Source organism: Scyliorhinus torazame, chromosome 2 (assembly GCF_047496885.1).
Source record: "Scyliorhinus torazame isolate Kashiwa2021f chromosome 2, sScyTor2.1, whole genome shotgun sequence".
Classification (NCBI taxonomy): Eukaryota; Metazoa; Chordata; class Chondrichthyes; order Carcharhiniformes; family Scyliorhinidae; genus Scyliorhinus; species Scyliorhinus torazame.
In genome coordinates this window covers 353,251,850-353,270,002 of record NC_092708.1, presented here as the reverse complement: position 1 = coordinate 353,270,002, position 18,153 = coordinate 353,251,850, and the positions used below count along the sequence as shown (strand labels likewise).

Genomic DNA, 18,153 nt, shown 5'->3' with positions numbered 1-18,153 from the left:
TCCCAAACACGATGGGCTGTCCCCGTATCTTTGCTGCAACTACTGGTCGGCCGGGCCTATCCCAAAGAGTGTCGCAGACCCAACTGGGAGAGCCCGAACACCGTCAGTCCGTGCTGTTCAGGTCCGTCTGATCTGATCGGGTGCTAACGCTATGTATGGGCTCTGTCCTATTCTTATTCAGAGTGCCTGCCTGCTGGGCTCTCTGTGGCTTTCGTGGGACATTGCATTCTTTTGCAAAGTGTCCTAAATGGCCACAGTTGTAACACTCCTGTGGTTTCTGTGGGGGGCTGTTCCTGCCTTCATTTACCCATGCAGGGTTCTGGTGTGTTTTCACTGCTTGTATGTCTGCTTCTGCCTGCTGTTCTTCGTGATTTTTATTCGTGGGTTTATTTTGAACAGATTGCTCCCAGGTGCGGGACAATCTTTTTACAACCCATTTCTCATTATGAGCCTCCTCTGAGGGGTCATCATTCGCACAAGCTTTTTGTCCTGTTTCTGTGCCATGGGAGATAAGGGTGCGGGTCCATTTGGCCATGTTGTCTGGGGACAAATGGGTGCAGTCTAAGTCTCCGAAGACTGCTGCGAAATGGATCCACAAGCGTCCAGCAAATGCTGTGGGGTGCTCGGTTTTCTTTTGCCTGCACTTATTGAGGCCATCTACGGGATCACCCCTGTTATACCCGATTGCGTCCAGGATCGCGGTATGCATTTCTGCAAGGGTGCCTCCTCCTACATTCTGTGGGTCGGGAAGGGCTGCTACGACCGAAGGGTCTAGACTCAAAACGGTGAGCTTGACTTGCTCTCGCTCATCCAGGCCGTACATGGTAGCCTGCTGTTTTACTCTGGCAAAGAAGTGGTGGGGGTCTGAGGTGGGGAGGAACGGTTTGATTTTATCGCACGCATCCCGTAATTGGGTCACTGTTAAGGGGGTGGTGTACAGAAATTCCGTGTCGTCCAATGTGGCTGTGCGGTGGGTGGTGACTGGGTTCACTGGAGCCTGAACTATCTGCTCTGTGGGGGGTTGGGGCGCTTTTCACTTCTGGGGCTTTCCCTGCGCACATGTTCCCTGAACATATCTCTGCGCTGTCTCACTCAATTCTTCCCAATCAGGGCCGTCTTCCTCATCTAACTGTGATCCAAAGGTTTCCTGGAATCCTTTTTAAACTGAAAGCAGAGATTGCAGTTCTGCAATCTGCTTCCGGCATTTTGCGTGTTCTCATGAGCTTTGTCTTTGCTCCGTGGTGGCAGCATGGAGTGCTCTTAACGCTGCCTTCAGGTCACTACACTGCCTCTGCAATACTTCTACCTGCTTCTCGGTTTCCTCTCGTACCAGGACTGCACGTTGCGTGTCCTGATAAGCCTTTTCGTACTGGGATTGGAAGCTGCTTAAGTGCGCCAGACAAGACTGGTGTGCCCTCTTGGCATCATCCACCTCTCCGTCTTTTGCTGCTAACTTCTGTCTTAACTCTACGTTCTCTTTCTCTACCTCACTAACATCGACCTTACTCATTCGATGTATGCCTTCTATCTCTTTCCGGAGCATCCTAACGACCTGCTCCGTGCCTCGCAATTGTGCCAAACATGACACGATTGCCATCGGCTTGCGAGCTTTTCCTAAGCTCTTCTTGTGAATCTCGCTCAGGTTCTCCCACCAAGTATGTCCTATACTCCCGGGACCCATTTCCTCATTTTCACAGAATTCGCTCCAAAGGGGCCATCCTTTCCCTTTGAGGTACTTTCTGATTTCCTCTTCCCAAACGGGAAACTGTCCTACTCTACTGCTGCTCGTCGCTGCGACCACAAATTCTTCGGGGTTCATGAGGCGTTGCATTGCCTGCATTGCCATCGTTCCTATCTGAATGCTTTCTTAAATTTTGAACGCGGGGGCCTAAGGCGGTGCTGTAATTATGGGTACGGCTTTCGCTATTTTCAGAAATACAAACTCCCGACAGTTTCGTCGCAACAAAAAAATCTATCAGTATTACCTTATCGCCCTGTTAGTTACGCATGCATTTAACACACTTCCGAATTATGAGGATTGATCAGAACTGCTTGAATACTTGTGGTTTTTCTGTTCCCAATTGGATTTCTAATTCAAATTTTGGGTTCTCCCGGAGTGGTTAAGCCACTTCTAGATCGGGTCCCGTCAGGATGTTGCCAGTAATATGTTGCTACCTTTTGGTTGGTTCAATTGGCTGTTTTATAACCTTTGCTCTAGAGTCGCCAGGTATCTTTATGATACCGCCACGAGGTTCAAGTTCAAGCAATGATCAATAACTCAATACACCAATTAGTAAGATTCAAATCAAAGCACATTTATTATACACTGTAAATCGCTACTCATGCATAAACTCTACTTTCTAAGCTACTTCTATCACTAACAGGCCAATACTTAGCTTCGGACTGGCCCACCAGGTCAGGGGAACAAATGGCCTTTTGTTCGGGTTCGGAGTCCGCGGGATTCAAAAGCTGGTATGGACTGGTAGCTAGGAACGCCTATCTCGTAGCGAGCGTCGACTTGAAACTTACGTTCTTTGGAGGCAGCTGGACAGGTCACTGTCAAAGGTTGGTTCGCGTTGCTGAGTGACCCTGTCAAGAAGGACGATTTGAACTTGGGGGCTTTACTTTATAGTCCCCAGGGGCTTCCCGCCCTTCGGGGCGGACCCCTACCTGGTTCCAAGTGATTGGACTTCGTTCCAATCGCTTGGTTCGATTTCTCCAATACTGGAGCTGTTCCCTGATCGTTGGGCGGTCGTTAAGTATCCGTTAACCTCTTTTGTGTTGGCTCTTGCGAGTCTGGCTTGGCTTTGTTTACCTTAAATGTTTCGATTGTACCTGGGAATCGCTCATTACTATGTAGATGGCTGTTACATTACTATGCAGATGGCTGCTTGTATCAATGCTGTCTGGGTTTTTGCAGAGTCTAATACACAGTAACTTGCGCCTGCTAGTTTTTGCCTGTGTTGGCTGAATTTCCCTTCAGCCTTTGCGGTTCTCCATTTTAAGTCGGGAAGTGGCCAACTCAGGTGGCTACAGCTTACATTAACACTGCAATTAAGTTATTATGAAGATCCCCTAGTTGCCACACTACGGCGCCTGTTCGGTTACACCAAGAGAGAATTCAGAATGTCCAGTTCACCTAACAAGCACGTCTTTCGGGACTGTGGGAGGAACCCGGAGCACCCAGTGGAAACCCATGCAGACATGGGAAGAACACGCAGACTCTGCACAGACAGTGACCTAAGCCAGGAATCGGACCTGGGACCTTGGCGCTGTAAAACAACAGTGCTAACCACTGTGCTGTGTCCCCCCAAGGCACAGTACTTTACATTTGTCTGCATTAAACTTAATGTGCCATTGCTCAACTTGCCTCAAGTGTTTTTTTTTTTAAAAAACATTCCCAAGTTTTACCCTCAATTACCAAAGCTTTGAACTTAAACCAGTAGTCTTTCACTTGGGACGTCTATCAAATCCTTTTTGGGCACTTAATACACAATGGCCTAGATTTACAATCACCAGGGAGGGAAGAGACTAATCTCACCACTGACCTCGAAGAAAGCTGTCTATGAAGGTCTAGCGAGGTGGGGTTTTCAGCTTTTCTGATGTTAACTTCATTCTGGCATCAGCTATAGGGGATCTCTGGAGTTCAGCAACATTGTGGGAATTATTCAATCTGATTGGCTGCTCAATCAGCAAATCGGAAAATAAACAAAGCATGTTTTAACATTTATTTTTAAATAATCATTTTTATAGAAATCAAATAAAGATTGGGATGTTCAGATGTGATTAGAAAGAGCCTGAAATATTGAGGTTTCTTTTTTAAATTTAAAAGCTTGTGGCACGTTTAATCAAGGAATGGAGACATTTATTTCAAATGTAAAATAGATATTCAGGGCAGAGGAGGTTACTTAGCAGTAATGACTGATTATGCCATTAAAAATCCAGCTACATCTCATTGAGCAAGGTGTAACTTTAAGTCTTTTTAAGAGTGAGAATAATAGCATATAAAGTAGAAGCTCAGATTAATTCAGTGATTTCTAGGCAATTTCCATCCACGATGATTTCAAAACACACCCTCTTGAGGAATAAGGAATCAGGGACAAGAACTTCTGGATTTTGGTGTGTATGCACATTTGCAGATGTCAGAAGTTGTCACTTTCATAAGTAATGAAGGCGAATGCTGTCATTATAACTACAAAATCCAGGTCAATGTCTTGCTTTTACCACAAATGATAGCTTGTCGAACTTCCTCAAGGAAATCAAAATCAGACCTAATTTTTCTTTTTTTTTTTTATAAATATTTTATTGAAAATTTTTGGTCAACCAACACAGTACATTGTGCATCCTTTACACAATATTATAACAACACAAATAACAATGACCTATTTTATAAACAAAAAAAGAATAAATAATAAATAACAAAAATGAAAACTAACCCTAATTGGCAACTGCCTTATCACAAGTAACACTCTCCAAAAATATAATTTAACAGTCCAACATATAATTATCTGTCGCAATGACCTATACATATTATACAGTATATATTAACAACCCTGAGAGTCCTTCTGGTTCCTCCTCCCCCCCCCCCCCCCCCCCCACCGATCCTGGGCTGCTGCTGCTGCCTTCTTTTTTCCATTCCATCTATCTTTCTGCGAGGTATTCGACGAACGGTTGCCACCGCCTGGTGAACCCTTGAGCCGACCCCCTTAGAACGAACTTAATCCGCTCTAGCTTTATAAACCCTGCCGTGTCATTTATCCAGGTCTCCACCCCCGGGGGCTTGGCTTCTTTCCACATTAACAATATCCTGCGCCGGGCTACTAGGGACGCAAAGGCCAAAACATCGGCCTCTCTCGCCTCCTGCACTCCCGGCTCTTGTGCAACCCCAAATATAGCCAACCCCCAGCTTGGTTCGACCCGGACCCCTACTACTTTTGAAAGCACCTTTGTCACCCCCATCCAAAACCCCTGTAGTGCCGGGCATGACCAAAACATATGGGTATGATTCGCTGGGCTTCTCGAGCACCTCGCACACCTATCCTCCACCCCAAAAAATTTACTGAGCCGTGCTCCAGTCATATGCGCCCTGTGTAATACCTTAAACTGAATCAGGCTTAGCCTGGCACACGAGGACGACGAGTTTACCCTGCTTAGGGCATCTGCCCACAGCCCCTCCTCGATCTCCTCCCCCAGCTCTTCTTCCCATTTCCCTTTTAGTTCATCTACCATAGTCTCCCCTTCGTCCCTCATTTCCCTATATATATCTGACACCTTACCATCCCCCACCCATGTCTTTGAGATCACTCTGTCCTGCACCTCTTGTGTCGGGAGCTGCGGGAATTCCCTCACCTGTTGCCTCGCAAAAGCCCTCAGTTGCATATACCTGAATGCATTCCCTTGGGGCAACCCATATTTCTCGGACAGCGCTCCCAGACTCGCGAACTTCCCATCCACAAACAGATCTTTCAGTTGCGTTATTCCTGCTCTTTGCCACATTCCATATCCCCCATCCACTCCCCCCGGGGCAAACCTATGGTTGTTTCTTATCGGGGACCCCCCCAAGGCTCCAGTCTTTCCCCTATGCCGTCTCCACTGTCCCCAAATCTTCAGTGTAGCCACCACCACCGGGCTTGTGGCATAGTTCCTCGGTGAGAACGGCAATGGGGCTGTCACCATAGCCTGTAGGCTAGTCCCCCTACAGGACGCCCTCTCTAATCTCTTCCACGCCGCTCCCTCCTCCTCTCCCATCCACTTACTCACCATTGAAATATTAGCGGCCCAATAATACTCACTTAGGCTCGATAGTGCCAGCCCCCCCTCCATCCCTGCTACGCTGTAAGAATCCCTTCCTCACTCTCGGGGTCTTCCTGGCCCACACAAAACCCATGATGCTTTTTTCAATCCTTTTAAAAAAAGCCTTCGTGATCACCACCGGGAGGCACTGAAACACAAAAAGGAATGTCGGGAGGACCACCATCTTAACCGCCTGCACCCTCCCTGCCAGTGACAGGGATACCATATCCCATCTCTTAAAATCCTCCTCCATTTGTTCCACCAACCGCGTTAAATTTAACCTATGCAATGTGCCCCAATTCTTGGCTATCTGGATCCCCCAGGTAACGAAGTCCCCTGTTACCTTCCTCAACGGTAGGTCCTCTATTTCTCTAATCTGCTCCCCTGGTTGCACCACAAACAACTCACTTTTCCCCATGTTCAATTTATACCCTGAAAAATCCCCAAACTCCCCAAGTATCCGCATTATTTCTGGCATCCCCTCCGCCGGGTCTGCCACGTATAGTAGCAAATCGTCCGCATACAAAGATACCCGGTGTTCTTCTCCTCCTCTAAGTATTCCCCTCCACTTCTTGGAACCCCTCAACGCTATCGCCAGGGGCTCAATCGCCAGTGCAAACAATAATGGGGACAGAGGGCATCCCTGCCTTGTCCCTCTATGGAGCCGAAAATATGCAGATCCCCGTCCATTCGTGACCACGCTCGCCATCGGGGCCCTATACAACAGCTGCACCCATCTAACATACCCCTCTCCAAAACCAAATCTCCTCAACACCTCCCACAAATAATCCCACTCCACTCTATCAAATGCTTTCTCGGCATCCATCGCCACTACTATCTCCGTTTCCCCCTCTGGTGGGGCCATCATCATTACCCCTAACAGCCTCCGTATATTCGTGTTCAGCTGTCTCCCCTTCACAAACCCAGTTTGGTCCTCGTGGACCACCCCCTGGACACATTCCTCTATTCTCATTGTAAATTCAATGATAATCTATGATTAATCTAGGACAAAGGTTCGGCACAACATCGTGGGCCGAAGGGCCTGTTCTGTGCTGTATTTTCTATGTTCTATGTTCTATTACCTTGGCCAGGATCTTGGCATCTACATTTAGGAGGGAAATTGTAGCGGGTCCTTTTCCTTCTTTAAGAGAAGCGATATCGTTGCTTCAGACAGAGTCGGGGGCAGTTGTCCCCTTTCCTTTGCCTCATTAAAGGTCCTCGTCAGTACCGGGGCGAGCAAGTCCACATATTTTCTATAGAATTCGACTGGGAATCCATCCGGTCCCGGGGCCTTTCCCGCCTGCATGCTCCTAATTCCTTTCACCACTTCTTCTACCTCGATCTGTGCTCCCAGTCCCATCCTTTCCTGCTCTTCCACCTTGGGAAATTCCAGCCGATCCAAGAAGCCCATCATTCTCTCCCTCCCATCCGGGGGTTGAGCTTCATATAATTTTTTATAAAATGTCTTGAACACTCCATTCACTCTCTCCGCTCCCCGCTCCATCTCTCTTTCCTCATCCCTCACTCCCCCTATTTCCCTCGCTGCTCCCCTTTTCCTCAATTGGTGTGCCAGCAACCTGCTCGCCTTCTCCCCATATTCGTACTGTACACCCTGTGCCTTCCTCCATTGTGCCTCTGCAGTGCCCGTAGTCAGCAAGTCAAATTCTACATGTAGCCTTTGCCTTTCCCTGTACAGTCCCTCCTCCGGTGCTTCCGCATATTGTCTGTCCACCCTCAAAAGGTCTTGCAGCAACCGCTCCCGTTCCTTACTCTCCTGCTTCCCTTTATGTGCCCTTATTGATATCAGCTCCCCTCTAACCACCGCCTTCAACGCCTCCCAGACCACTCCCACCTGGACCTCCCCATTATCATTGAGTTCCAAGTACTTTTCAATGCACCCCCTCACCCTTAGACACACCCCCTCATCTGCCATTAGTCCCATGTCCATTCTCCAGGGTGGGTGCCCTCCTGTTTCCTCCCCTATCTCCAAGTCTACCCAGTGTGGAGCGTGATCCGAAATGGCTATAGCCGTATACTCCGTTCCCCTCACCTTCGGGATCAATGCCCTTCCCAGCACAAAAAAGTCTATTCGCGATTAGACTTTATGGACATAGGAGAAAAACGAGAACTCCTTACTCCTAGGTCTGCTAAATCTCCACGGGTCCACACCTCCCACCTGCTCCATAAAATCTTTAAGTACCTTGGCTGCTGCCGGCCTCCTTCCAGTCCTGGACTTCGACCTATCCAGCCCTGGTTCCAACACCGTATTAAAATCTCCCCCCATTATCAGCTTTCCCATCTCTAGGTCCGGAATGCGTCCTAGCATCCGCCTCATAAAATTGGCATCATCCCAGTTCGGGGCATATACGTTTACCAAAACCACCGTCTCCCCCTGTAGTTTGCCACTCACCATCACGTATCTGCCCCCGTTATCCGCCACTATAGTCTTTGCCTCGAACATTACCCGCTTCCCCACTAATATAGCCACCCCCCTGTTTTTCGCATCTAGCCCCGAATGGAACACCTGCCCCACCCATCCTTTGCGTAGCCTAACCTGGTCTATCAGTTTCAGGTGCGTTTCCTGTAACATAACCACATCTGCCTTAAGTTTCTTAAGGTGTGCGAGTACCCGTGCCCTCTTTATCGGCCCGTTCAGCCCTCTCACGTTCCACGTGATCAGCCGGGTTGGGGGGCTTCCTACCCCCCCCCTTGTCGATTAGCCATCACCTTTTTCCAGCTCCTCATCCGGTTCCCACGCAGCTGTATCTCCCCCAGGCGGTGCCCCCCCGCCCATCCCCTCCCATACCAGCTCCCCCCTCTCCCCAGCAGCAGCAACCCAGTAATTCCCCCCTCCCACCCCCCCCCGCTAGATCCCCCGCTAGCGTAATTACTCCCCCCATGTTGCTCCCAGAAGTCAGCAAACTCTGGCCGACCTCGGCTTCCCCCCGTGACCTCGGCTCGCACCGTGCGACGCCCCCTCCTTCCTGCTTCTCTATTCCCGCCATGATTATCATAGCGCGGGAACCAAGCCCGCGCTTCTCCCTTGGACCCGCCCCCAATGGCCAACGCCCCATCTCCTCCACCTCCCCTCCTCCCCCCATCACCACCTGTGGAAGAGAGAAAAGTTACCACATCGCAGGATTAGTACATAAAACTCCACTTTCCCCCCTTTTTAACCCCCCTCTTTGCCCCCCACATTCGCCCCACCACTTTGTTCAAACATTCTTTTTAATAACCCGCTCATTCCAGTTTTTCTTCCACAATAAAAGTCCACGCTTCATCCGCCGTCTCAAAGTAGTGGTGCCTCCCTCGATATGTGACCCACAGTCTTGCCGGTTGCAGCATTCCAAATTTTATCTTCTTTTTATGAAGCACCGCCTTGGCCCGATTAAAGCTCTCCCTCATTCTCGCCACCTCCGCACTCCAGTCTTGATAAACGCGGATCACCGCGTTCTCCCATTTACTGCTCTGAGTTTTCTTTGCCCATCTAAGGACCATTTCTCTATCCTTAAAACGGAGGAATCTCACCACTATGGCTCTGGGAATTTCTCCTGCTCTCGGCCCTCGCGCCATCACTCGGTATGCTCCCTCCACCTCCAACGGACCCGCCGGGGCCTCCGCTCCCATTAACGAGTGCAGCATCGTGCTCACATATGCCCCGACGTCCGCTCCCTCCACACCTTCAGGAAGACCAAGAATCCTCAGGTTGTTCCTCCTTGCGTTGTTCTCCAGTGCCTCCAACCTTTCCACACATCATTTCTGATGTGCCTCATGCGTCTCCGTCTTCACCACCAGGCCCTGTATGTCGTCCTCATTCTCGGCTGCCTTTGCCTTCACGACCCGAAGCTCCCGCTCCTGGGTCTTTTGTTCCTCCTTTAGCCCTTGTTCCTCCTTTAGCCCTTCGATCGCCTGTAGTATCGGGGCCAACAGCTCTTTCTTCATTTCCTTTTTGAGCTCTTCCACACAGCATTTCAAGAACTCTTGTTGTTCAGGGCCCCATGTTAAACTGCCACCTTCCGACGCCATCTTGGTTTTTGCTTGCCTTCCTTGCCGCTGTTCTAAAGGATCCACTGCAATCCGGCCACTTTCTCCTCCTTTTTTCATCCGTACCCAGGGGGGATTCCCTTCTGGTTTACCGCACAGTGTTTTTAGCCGTCAAAATTGCCATTGGGGCTCCTATCAAGAGCCCAAAAGTCCGTTTCACCGGGAGCTGCCGAAACGTGCGACTCAGCTGGTCATCGCCGCACCCGGAAGTCAGACCTAATTTTTCTGTTACTCGGTTGTTGCACAGGTAATCAATTCCATTATGTGACACAGAATTGAAGGAAGGCTTTTAGGTCTGTAGTTTATATTGAAAATAACAAGTTATATAAATATTCAAAGCAGTGGTAGAGTGTAAAATCATTAAGATAACAAATATCAGTGTGTGTTTACACCCTTGCCAGTGAACGAATGAAGACAGTAAACTCGTCCCTTTAATCATCTATCTGACAAGCATGTATCTACCATGGATGCCCTTTGGGTACCATTAAATTGTTTTACCGTTGCTGCTTTGGGATTCATATTTTAGGTTGCCATTCAGAATATAACTCAATATCAGGGTATATAAATTCTCTCACGTGATAGTGAGATGAGGAATAGGGAGAGAGAGCATTTAAACACGTGGCTACAGGGATGGTGCAGGCGGGAGGGATTCAGATTTCTGGATAACTGGGGCTCTTTCTGGGGAAGGTGGGACCTCTACAGACAGGATGGTCTACATCTGAACCTGAGGGGCACAAATATCCTGGGGGGGAGATTTGTTAATGCTCTTTGGGGGGGTTTAAACTAATGCAGCAGGGGCATGGGAACCTGGATTGTAGTTTTAGGGTAAGGGAGAATGAGAGTATAGAGGTCAGGAGCACAGATTTGACATGGCAGGAGGGGGCCAGTGTTCAGGTAGGTGGTTTGAAGTGTGTCTACTTCAATGCCAGGAGTATACGAAACAAGGTAGGGGAACTGGCAGCATGGGTTGGTACCTGGGACTTCGATGTTGTGGCCATTTCGGAGACATGGATAGAGCAGGGACAGGAATGGATGTTGCAGGTTCCGGGGTTTAGGTGTTTTAGTAAGCTCAGAGAAGGAGGCAAAAGAGGGGGAGGTGTGGCGCGGCTAGTCAAGAGCAGTATTACGGTGGCGGAGAGGATGCTAGATGGGGACTCTTCTTCCGAGATAGTATGGGCTGAAGTTAGAAACAGGAAAGGAGAGGTCACCCTGTTGGGAGTTTTTTATAGGCCTCCTAATAGTTCTAGGGATGTAGAGGAAAGGATGTCGAAGATGATTCTGGATAAGAGCGAAAGTAACAGGGTAGTTATTATGGGAGACTTTAACTTTCCAAATATTGACTGGAAAAGATATAGTTCGAGTACAATAGATGGGTCGTTTTTTGTACAGTGTGTGCAGGAGGGTTTCCTGAAACAATATGTTGACAGGCCAACAAGAGGCGAGGCCACGTTGGATTTGGTTTTGGGTAATGAACCAGGCCAGGTGTTGGATTTGGAGGTAGGAGAGCACTTTGGGGACAGTGACCACAATGCGGTGACGTTTACATTAATGATGGAAAGGGATAAGTATACACCGCAGGGCAAGAGTTATAGCTGGGGGAAGGGCAATTATGATGCCATTAGACGTGACTTGGGGGGGATAAGGTGGAGAAGTAGGCTGCAAGTGTTGGGCACACTGGATAAGTGGGGCTTGTTCAAGGATCAGCTACTGCGTGTTCTTGATAAGTATGTACCGGTCAGGCAGGGAGGAAGGCGTCGAGTGAGGGAATCGTGGTTTACCAAGGAAGTGGAATCTCTTGTTAAGAGGAAGAAGGAGGCCTATGTGAAGATGAGGTGTGAAGGTTCAGTTGGGGCGATGGATAGTTACAAGGTAGCGAGGAAGGATCTAAAGAGAGAGCTAAGACGAGCAAGGAGGGGACATGAGAAGTATTTGGCAGGAAGGATCAAGGAAAACCCAAAAGCTTTCTATAGGTATGTCAGGAATAAGCGAATGACTAGGGAAAGAGTAGGACCAGTCAAGGACAGGGATGGGAAATTGTGTGTGGAGTCTGAAGAGATAGGCGAGATACTAAATGAATATTTTTCGTCAGTATTCACTCAGGAAAAAGATAATGTTGTGGAGGAGAATGCTGAGCCCCAGGCTAATGGAATAGATGGCATTGAGGTACGTAGGGAAGAGGTGTTGGCAGTTCTGGACAGGCTGAAAATAGATAAGTCCCCGGGACCTGATGGGATTTATCCTAGGATTCTCTGGGAGGCCAGGGAAGAGATTGCTGGACCTTTGGCTTTTATTTTAATGTCATCATTGGCTACAGGAATAGTGCCAGAGGACTGGAGGACAGCAAATGTGGTCCCTTTGTTCAAAAAGGGGAGCAGAGATAACCCCGGCAACTATAGACCGGTGCGCCTCACGTCTGTAGTGGGTAAAGTCTTGGAGGGGATTATAAGAGACAAGATTTATAATCATCTAGATAGGAATAATATGATCAGGGATAGTCAGCATGGCTTTGTGAAGGGTAGGTCATGCCTCACAAACCTTATTGAGTTCTTTGAGAAGGTGACTGAACAGGTAGATGAGGGTAGAGCAGTTGATGTGGTGTATATGGATTTCAGCAAAGCGTTTGATAAGGTTCCCCACGGTAGGCTATTGCAGAAAATACGGAGGCTGGGGATTGAGGGTGATTTAGAGATGTGGATCAGAAATTGGCTAGCTGAAAGAAGACAGAGGGTGGTGGTTGATGGGAAATGTTCAGAATGGAGTACAGTCACAAGTGGAGTACCACAAGGACCTGTTCTGGGGCCATTGCTGTTTGTCATTTTTATCAATGACCTAGAGGTAGGCGCAGAAGGGTGGGTGAGTAAATTTGCAGACGATACTAAAGTCGGTGGTGTTGTCGATAGTGTGGAAGGATGTAGCAGGTTACAGAGGGATATAGATAAGCTGCAGAGCTGGGCTGAGAGGTGGCAAATGGAGTTTAATGTAGAGAAGTGTGAGGTGATTCACTTTGGAAGGAATAACAGGAATGCGGAATATTTGGCTAATGGTAAAGTTCTTGAAAGTGTGGATGAGCAGAGGGATCTAGGTGTCCATGTACATAGATCCCTGAAAGTTGCCACCCAGGTTGATAGGGTTGTGAAGAAGGCCTATGGAGTGTTGGCCTTTATTGGTAGAGGGATTGAGTTCCGGAGTCGGGAGGTCATGTTGCAGCTGTACAGAACTCTGGTACGGCCGCATTTGGAGTATTGCGTACAGTTCTGGTCACCGCATTATAGGAAGGACGTGGAGGCTTTGGAGCGGGTGCAAAGGAGATTTACCAGGATGTTGCCTGGTATGGAGGGAAAATCTTAGGAGGAAAGGCTGATGGACTTGAGGTTGTTTTCGTTGGAGAGAAGAAGGTTAAGAGGAGACTTAATAGAGGCATACAAAATGATCAGGGGGTTGGATAGGGTGGACAGTGAGAGCCTTCTCCCGCGGATGGAAATGGCTGGCACGAGGGGACATAACTTTAAACTGAGGGGTAATAGATGTAGGACAGAGGTCAGAGGTAGGTTCTTTACGCAAAGAGTAGTGAGGCCGTGGAATGCCCTACCTGCTACAGTAGTGAACTCGCCAACATTGAGGGCATTTAAAAGTTTATTGGATAAACATATGGATGATAATGGCATAGTGTAGGTTAGATGGCTTTTGTTTTGGTGCAACATCGTGGGCCGAAGGGACTGTACTGCGCTGTATTGTTCTATGTTCTATGTTCTATATCTTTGCTGGCATAAAAACCATCCAACCGGATTTATTTGTTTTAAAACTTGTTAACATATCCAGGCCATCATCTGATTTGAATGGAAATACTGTAATTTTTCTCTGTACTCATTTTGTCTCCCAAGAGGCAGGGTCATTCATGTTTTCTCTGTGTTAATCTGCACATTCAAACCCATTTTAATACTATATTTTCTATGAAAACCCTCATTACAGTATCGAAAGATTTTCTTTCACTGTTACATCTGTATAAGCTTTATTTAGGTTTTACTTTGCTTTTCTGATCAAACATTGGATGTCTTTCTGTGATCAAACATTGGATGTCTTTCTGTGTATTAACTTTATCCTTTCTTCTGTAAAGATTTTAGGGGCAATTTTTCCTCTTTACTTCAACTCTATTTGTTAATCAATTTAATCTTTATGAATGTAGGAACACATTTCTTCTGTAGGCCCAGTATCATCTTTCATTGCAGTTTTCTACTACTGAAATTAAGCCAAACATTATCTGCCATTTGTTTTGCTTCTCCCCTAATGTCTGTGAATTAACTCCTTTTATAGTTACAACCCTTGCCCCGGTTATGACTGAATCCCAGATCTTGTTACACTTCACGATTCTGTGATTTCTGTTCTCCAGGGGTGCCATAACCTCCATTTCCTAATACAATTTCTGAATAGTAGGTTGAGGGAGAGAGCTAATGGAAGGGGAAACCAACATAATAGCACAACTTTCTTTTCAGTGGGGGGGGGGGGGGGGGGGGGGGGGGGGGAAGAATGGTAATGGCGTGCAGGTCCCAATATGCCACAAGAGTCGATGAAGCAGACCAAAATTCAGCTGCAGTGAGAAAACAAGATTCTCATTGGCAAGATCTTCTTTTCGGAATTTCCATGCTTCTCATCAGTGACTTATTTCAGTAAACTGTAATCATTTAAATATAATTAAATGGTTTCCCACAATATGTTCCCCCCCCCTCATATATTGGTGAGGTTTACTGCTATTTAAAACTTGAAGTGGTCAAAGGGAAGCCGATGGGGTAGGTAGGTATTACCCCAGGGGTGGAGGGAGGGAGGGGAAGAAGAGGGACATGCCCAGGGAGTGCCAGGATGGCAATTCTGGGGTAGGCCCTCTGGGAAGCCCCTTTGAGGGGTGTGGGGTTAAGGCATTCCTCTGATGTGCGGGGGACAGTCGCCCTGATGTCAGTGTTTTTTTTTGGGGGGGGGGTGGGGGGGGGAGAAAGTGTCCCAGTGTCTGATGGGATTTAATCTCAAATGCAGATCAGGGCACCCTTTAAAGATGGGGAGGGTCGCTTGGCTGCTTGGTATGGTGGGAGCGTCTTCTGTGTCTGTGATGGGGAGTTAATCAGCGCAGATTGAAGCGTCCTTTAACGATGGTGCCCTGACCTCTGTGGAGCTACCCTTGCTGGCTCGATCAGTCCCGCCCACCAGTGATGACAGAAACCATGTCAACAGATTCCCTATGCACAGAGTGCCAGAGAATCTGGAGAGAAAACTCAAGCTTTGTAACTGGAGAGCTATACGCCGGTTTTCTCACTAAACAACAAAGAACAGGACAGCTCAGAAACAGGCTCTTTCTTCGGCCCTCCAAGTCTGCACCGATCATGTAGCCAGTCTAAACTAAAACCTTCTGCACTTCCGGGATCTGTATCCCTCTATTTCTAGCGCATCCATGTATTCGTCAAGGTGCCCCATAAACGCCGCTATCGTATCGGCTTCCATCACCTTCCCCGGCAATGCATTCGAGGAACTCACCATCCTCGGTGTAAAAAACTTGCCTCGCACATCTCTTCTAAACTTTCCCCTTTCCACCGTAAACCTATGTTCCCTAGTAATGAACTTTTCCACTGGGAAAAAGCGTCTGACTATCCACTGAAACCGACAAATTATCAGCACATCATTTTCTTCAAGGAAAAATTACAGCCTAATTGAAAGTAAAAACATCAGGCAGTGAATTAAACACAATCCCATTTTAAGGGATTAAAATGGATTTTGTAATTTCCTGTTTCACGCCAAATTAACTTTTCATTGCAACATTTCATTTGAGTGCCTTATAACCCACTCAACTCTATATCACTGGTCCGCAGGATAAGATCTTCCAGAACGCAATCACTAAATTTTGGCTTTGAGCTACACATAGCTATGTTCTATGTTCTAAAAGATTAACTAGTAATTATTTTTGTAATCAATTATTGATCATGCTTTGAATTTTTTGAAATATCTTTATTTACACAAGGAAACATTTACAGTAAGACTGCCTTAACTTGAACAGTACAACAGAATAATACACCAGTGATACCTTCATATCCCATAATCAATTAATCGTTTTGTCTTTAGGACCGGCATTTTAATTTTAAATAATGAACAGTGGATTGAATGTTCAATCCCAGAAAGGTGATTTAAAATCCATCATTTTGTGCAAGATTAATGTTCATGACTGTAAAATGAAGCCAGACTACTATCCCACAAAATTCCATTAAAGTTCTCAATATTGCAAAGTAAAGAAATTAATTCATGAGAAATGACAAGTTGACAAGTGACTTCTGCATTATATTAATGCAAAAAGTATCATCCCAGAATATAACGAATTAAAAAACACATGAAATTGAATTAAAATGTTGGGAGGAAATTGTATTTATTTTATAAACAGGAAAGTATATATACAGACAAGCCACGGCACTATTGTTGCTTTCAGAAATTGAGATTTTGCATGTACAAAATCACAAATAATTTTAATTCTGTAATTCTCCAATAGCTGAAATGAGGGAGCTGCTAAAGTGGGGATATATTGTTGCAATATTGATGCCTAATTAGACTGAGCTTCAAAGGCTTCAGCTATATGAATGACACATATGAACAAGCTGAGTCTAAACTCATGGAGGAAACATATACCCGTGTGTGGCTGTACAGCCTTGACAGCGAATGAAAGACAGATGAACTTGTCCTTTAATCATCCATCTTACAAGGAAGCTTTTCAGATGGTGCAAATTTATTGTACCGTTGCTGCTTGGCAGTATTAGACAACAACAACAACAACAAAAAAATCACCGGTACTTGCGATTTTCGATATATTAGCTGGAGAGACAGAAACTATGTCGGGATGGCGGACAATTTATGAACGTTATTTACAATGAGCTGCCGGCTCCCTCTTCTCTACCTGGTCGTATGGGTTGCTCTCCAGCAGCTTGGCGCAGAGATCCGCACAGGTTTGGAACTTGCGCCTTCGGAAATGGCTCCAGGCCAAAAACATGGGGTCCATGTCCAGCCCCATCTTACTCCAGCGGGACTCCGATCCCGGGGAGTCGGCGACTGGAGGCTGGCAGCGGCACCTCGGGGCCTTCCTCCGTCACCCCCAGCAACGGCATCGCTGGGTCTTCGCGAACCGCGGGGTGGCTCCACAACTGCCTAACACATCAGCAGCCGCGATCTTTGTGGCGTTTAGCACGCTTAGCTCGGGATAACATTTATCGAAAATTATAGTCATCACGCTAAGGCGAGCATCGTTTAGAATTATATTTCGTGTGTTTGTTTAAAAACTGGAAACACGGGGAGTGATAACGACCTTGAGCTTCATGGTTACTGGTCAATCAGCTTGTTCCAGTTGTCAACATCAATGGCCATTCATAAACCAAAGCTCCTTGTCTTCACATAAAATACATATCAATGTAGAAAGGAATGCATTTCTTTATTCATGTTTGCAATATCCTGCATGTGACATTTTTTGAACGCACCAATATTGCATTGTTTTATGAAATAGCCCCCCGTTATCACAATAACGCAAATCAAGTCATTGACATTCAGCGCTGAGCACCTTGTTTTGCAGATGATGCACAATCAATTGCACAAAGACTTGAGTTGGGTACAACTGAGGTTTTATTGCTCTAAGATGTGTGGCCTCCCACAGCAGCTGGTGAAATGGCTGCAGCATAGAGGACACACATATTTATACTCTGCTTACTGGGCGGAGCCAGCAGGCAGGGACTACCAATGTACCTGTAGTACAGGTCCTACCATACATCACCGAATAGAGGTGCAACAGTGGTTTACCACATTCACCCCCTGTTAAAATTGAGTCCAGCGGGGGTGGTGGAGATCTATAGGCAACAAATGGTTTTCTTTTTACATTTACATTTACAATTTTTGATAAGAGAGGGGGAAAAAATGTCTTTTGAAGTCCAGTGGACCAGTTAGAGGTTTAACCGGTCTGGGGGCCTTGATGTACCACTGGGAGCGACGTAGTGGTGGCGGCGATGCCGATGCTGGTCTGATGTCCGGAGCCTCCGGGACCGTGCCAAAATCCTCTTCATCCTCGAGCGAGGGCAGGGGGAGGACGGATGGTCCTGGGGGAGGTTGCTGCTGGGAGCGCGGGGGGGGGGGGGGGAGGGTGGAGCCGGGCCGAGGGTGTGTGTGTGTGTGTCCTGCTGGTGCCAGGTCCCTGAGGGAGACAGTATCCTGGCGGCCGTCGGGGTATGCCACGTAGGGTTTGCATGGAGCAATTGCACCCTTTCCACCAACGGGTCTGCCTTGTGAAGTCGGACATGCCTACGGAGC

At 47.3% G+C, this 18,153-nt stretch overlaps 1 protein-coding gene across 2 annotated transcripts in view; it reads right to left on the bottom strand.

The window, feature by feature from the left end:
* The window catches only part of ttc8 (tetratricopeptide repeat domain 8), an 89,407-nt gene extending 72,223 nt beyond the window's left edge, over positions 1-17,184 (bottom strand). Inside the window, exon 1 of one of the 2 annotated variants that reach the window (XM_072491556.1) lies at positions 16,760-17,184. In XM_072491556.1, coding sequence (XP_072347657.1) covers positions 16,760-16,873 — 114 coding nt within the window. In that variant the 5' untranslated portion in view covers positions 16,874-17,184. The remainder of the gene's footprint in view (positions 1-16,759) is intronic. The other variant, XM_072491566.1, reaches the window with a different exon arrangement.
* Between the last annotated feature and the right edge of the window lie 969 nt (positions 17,185-18,153).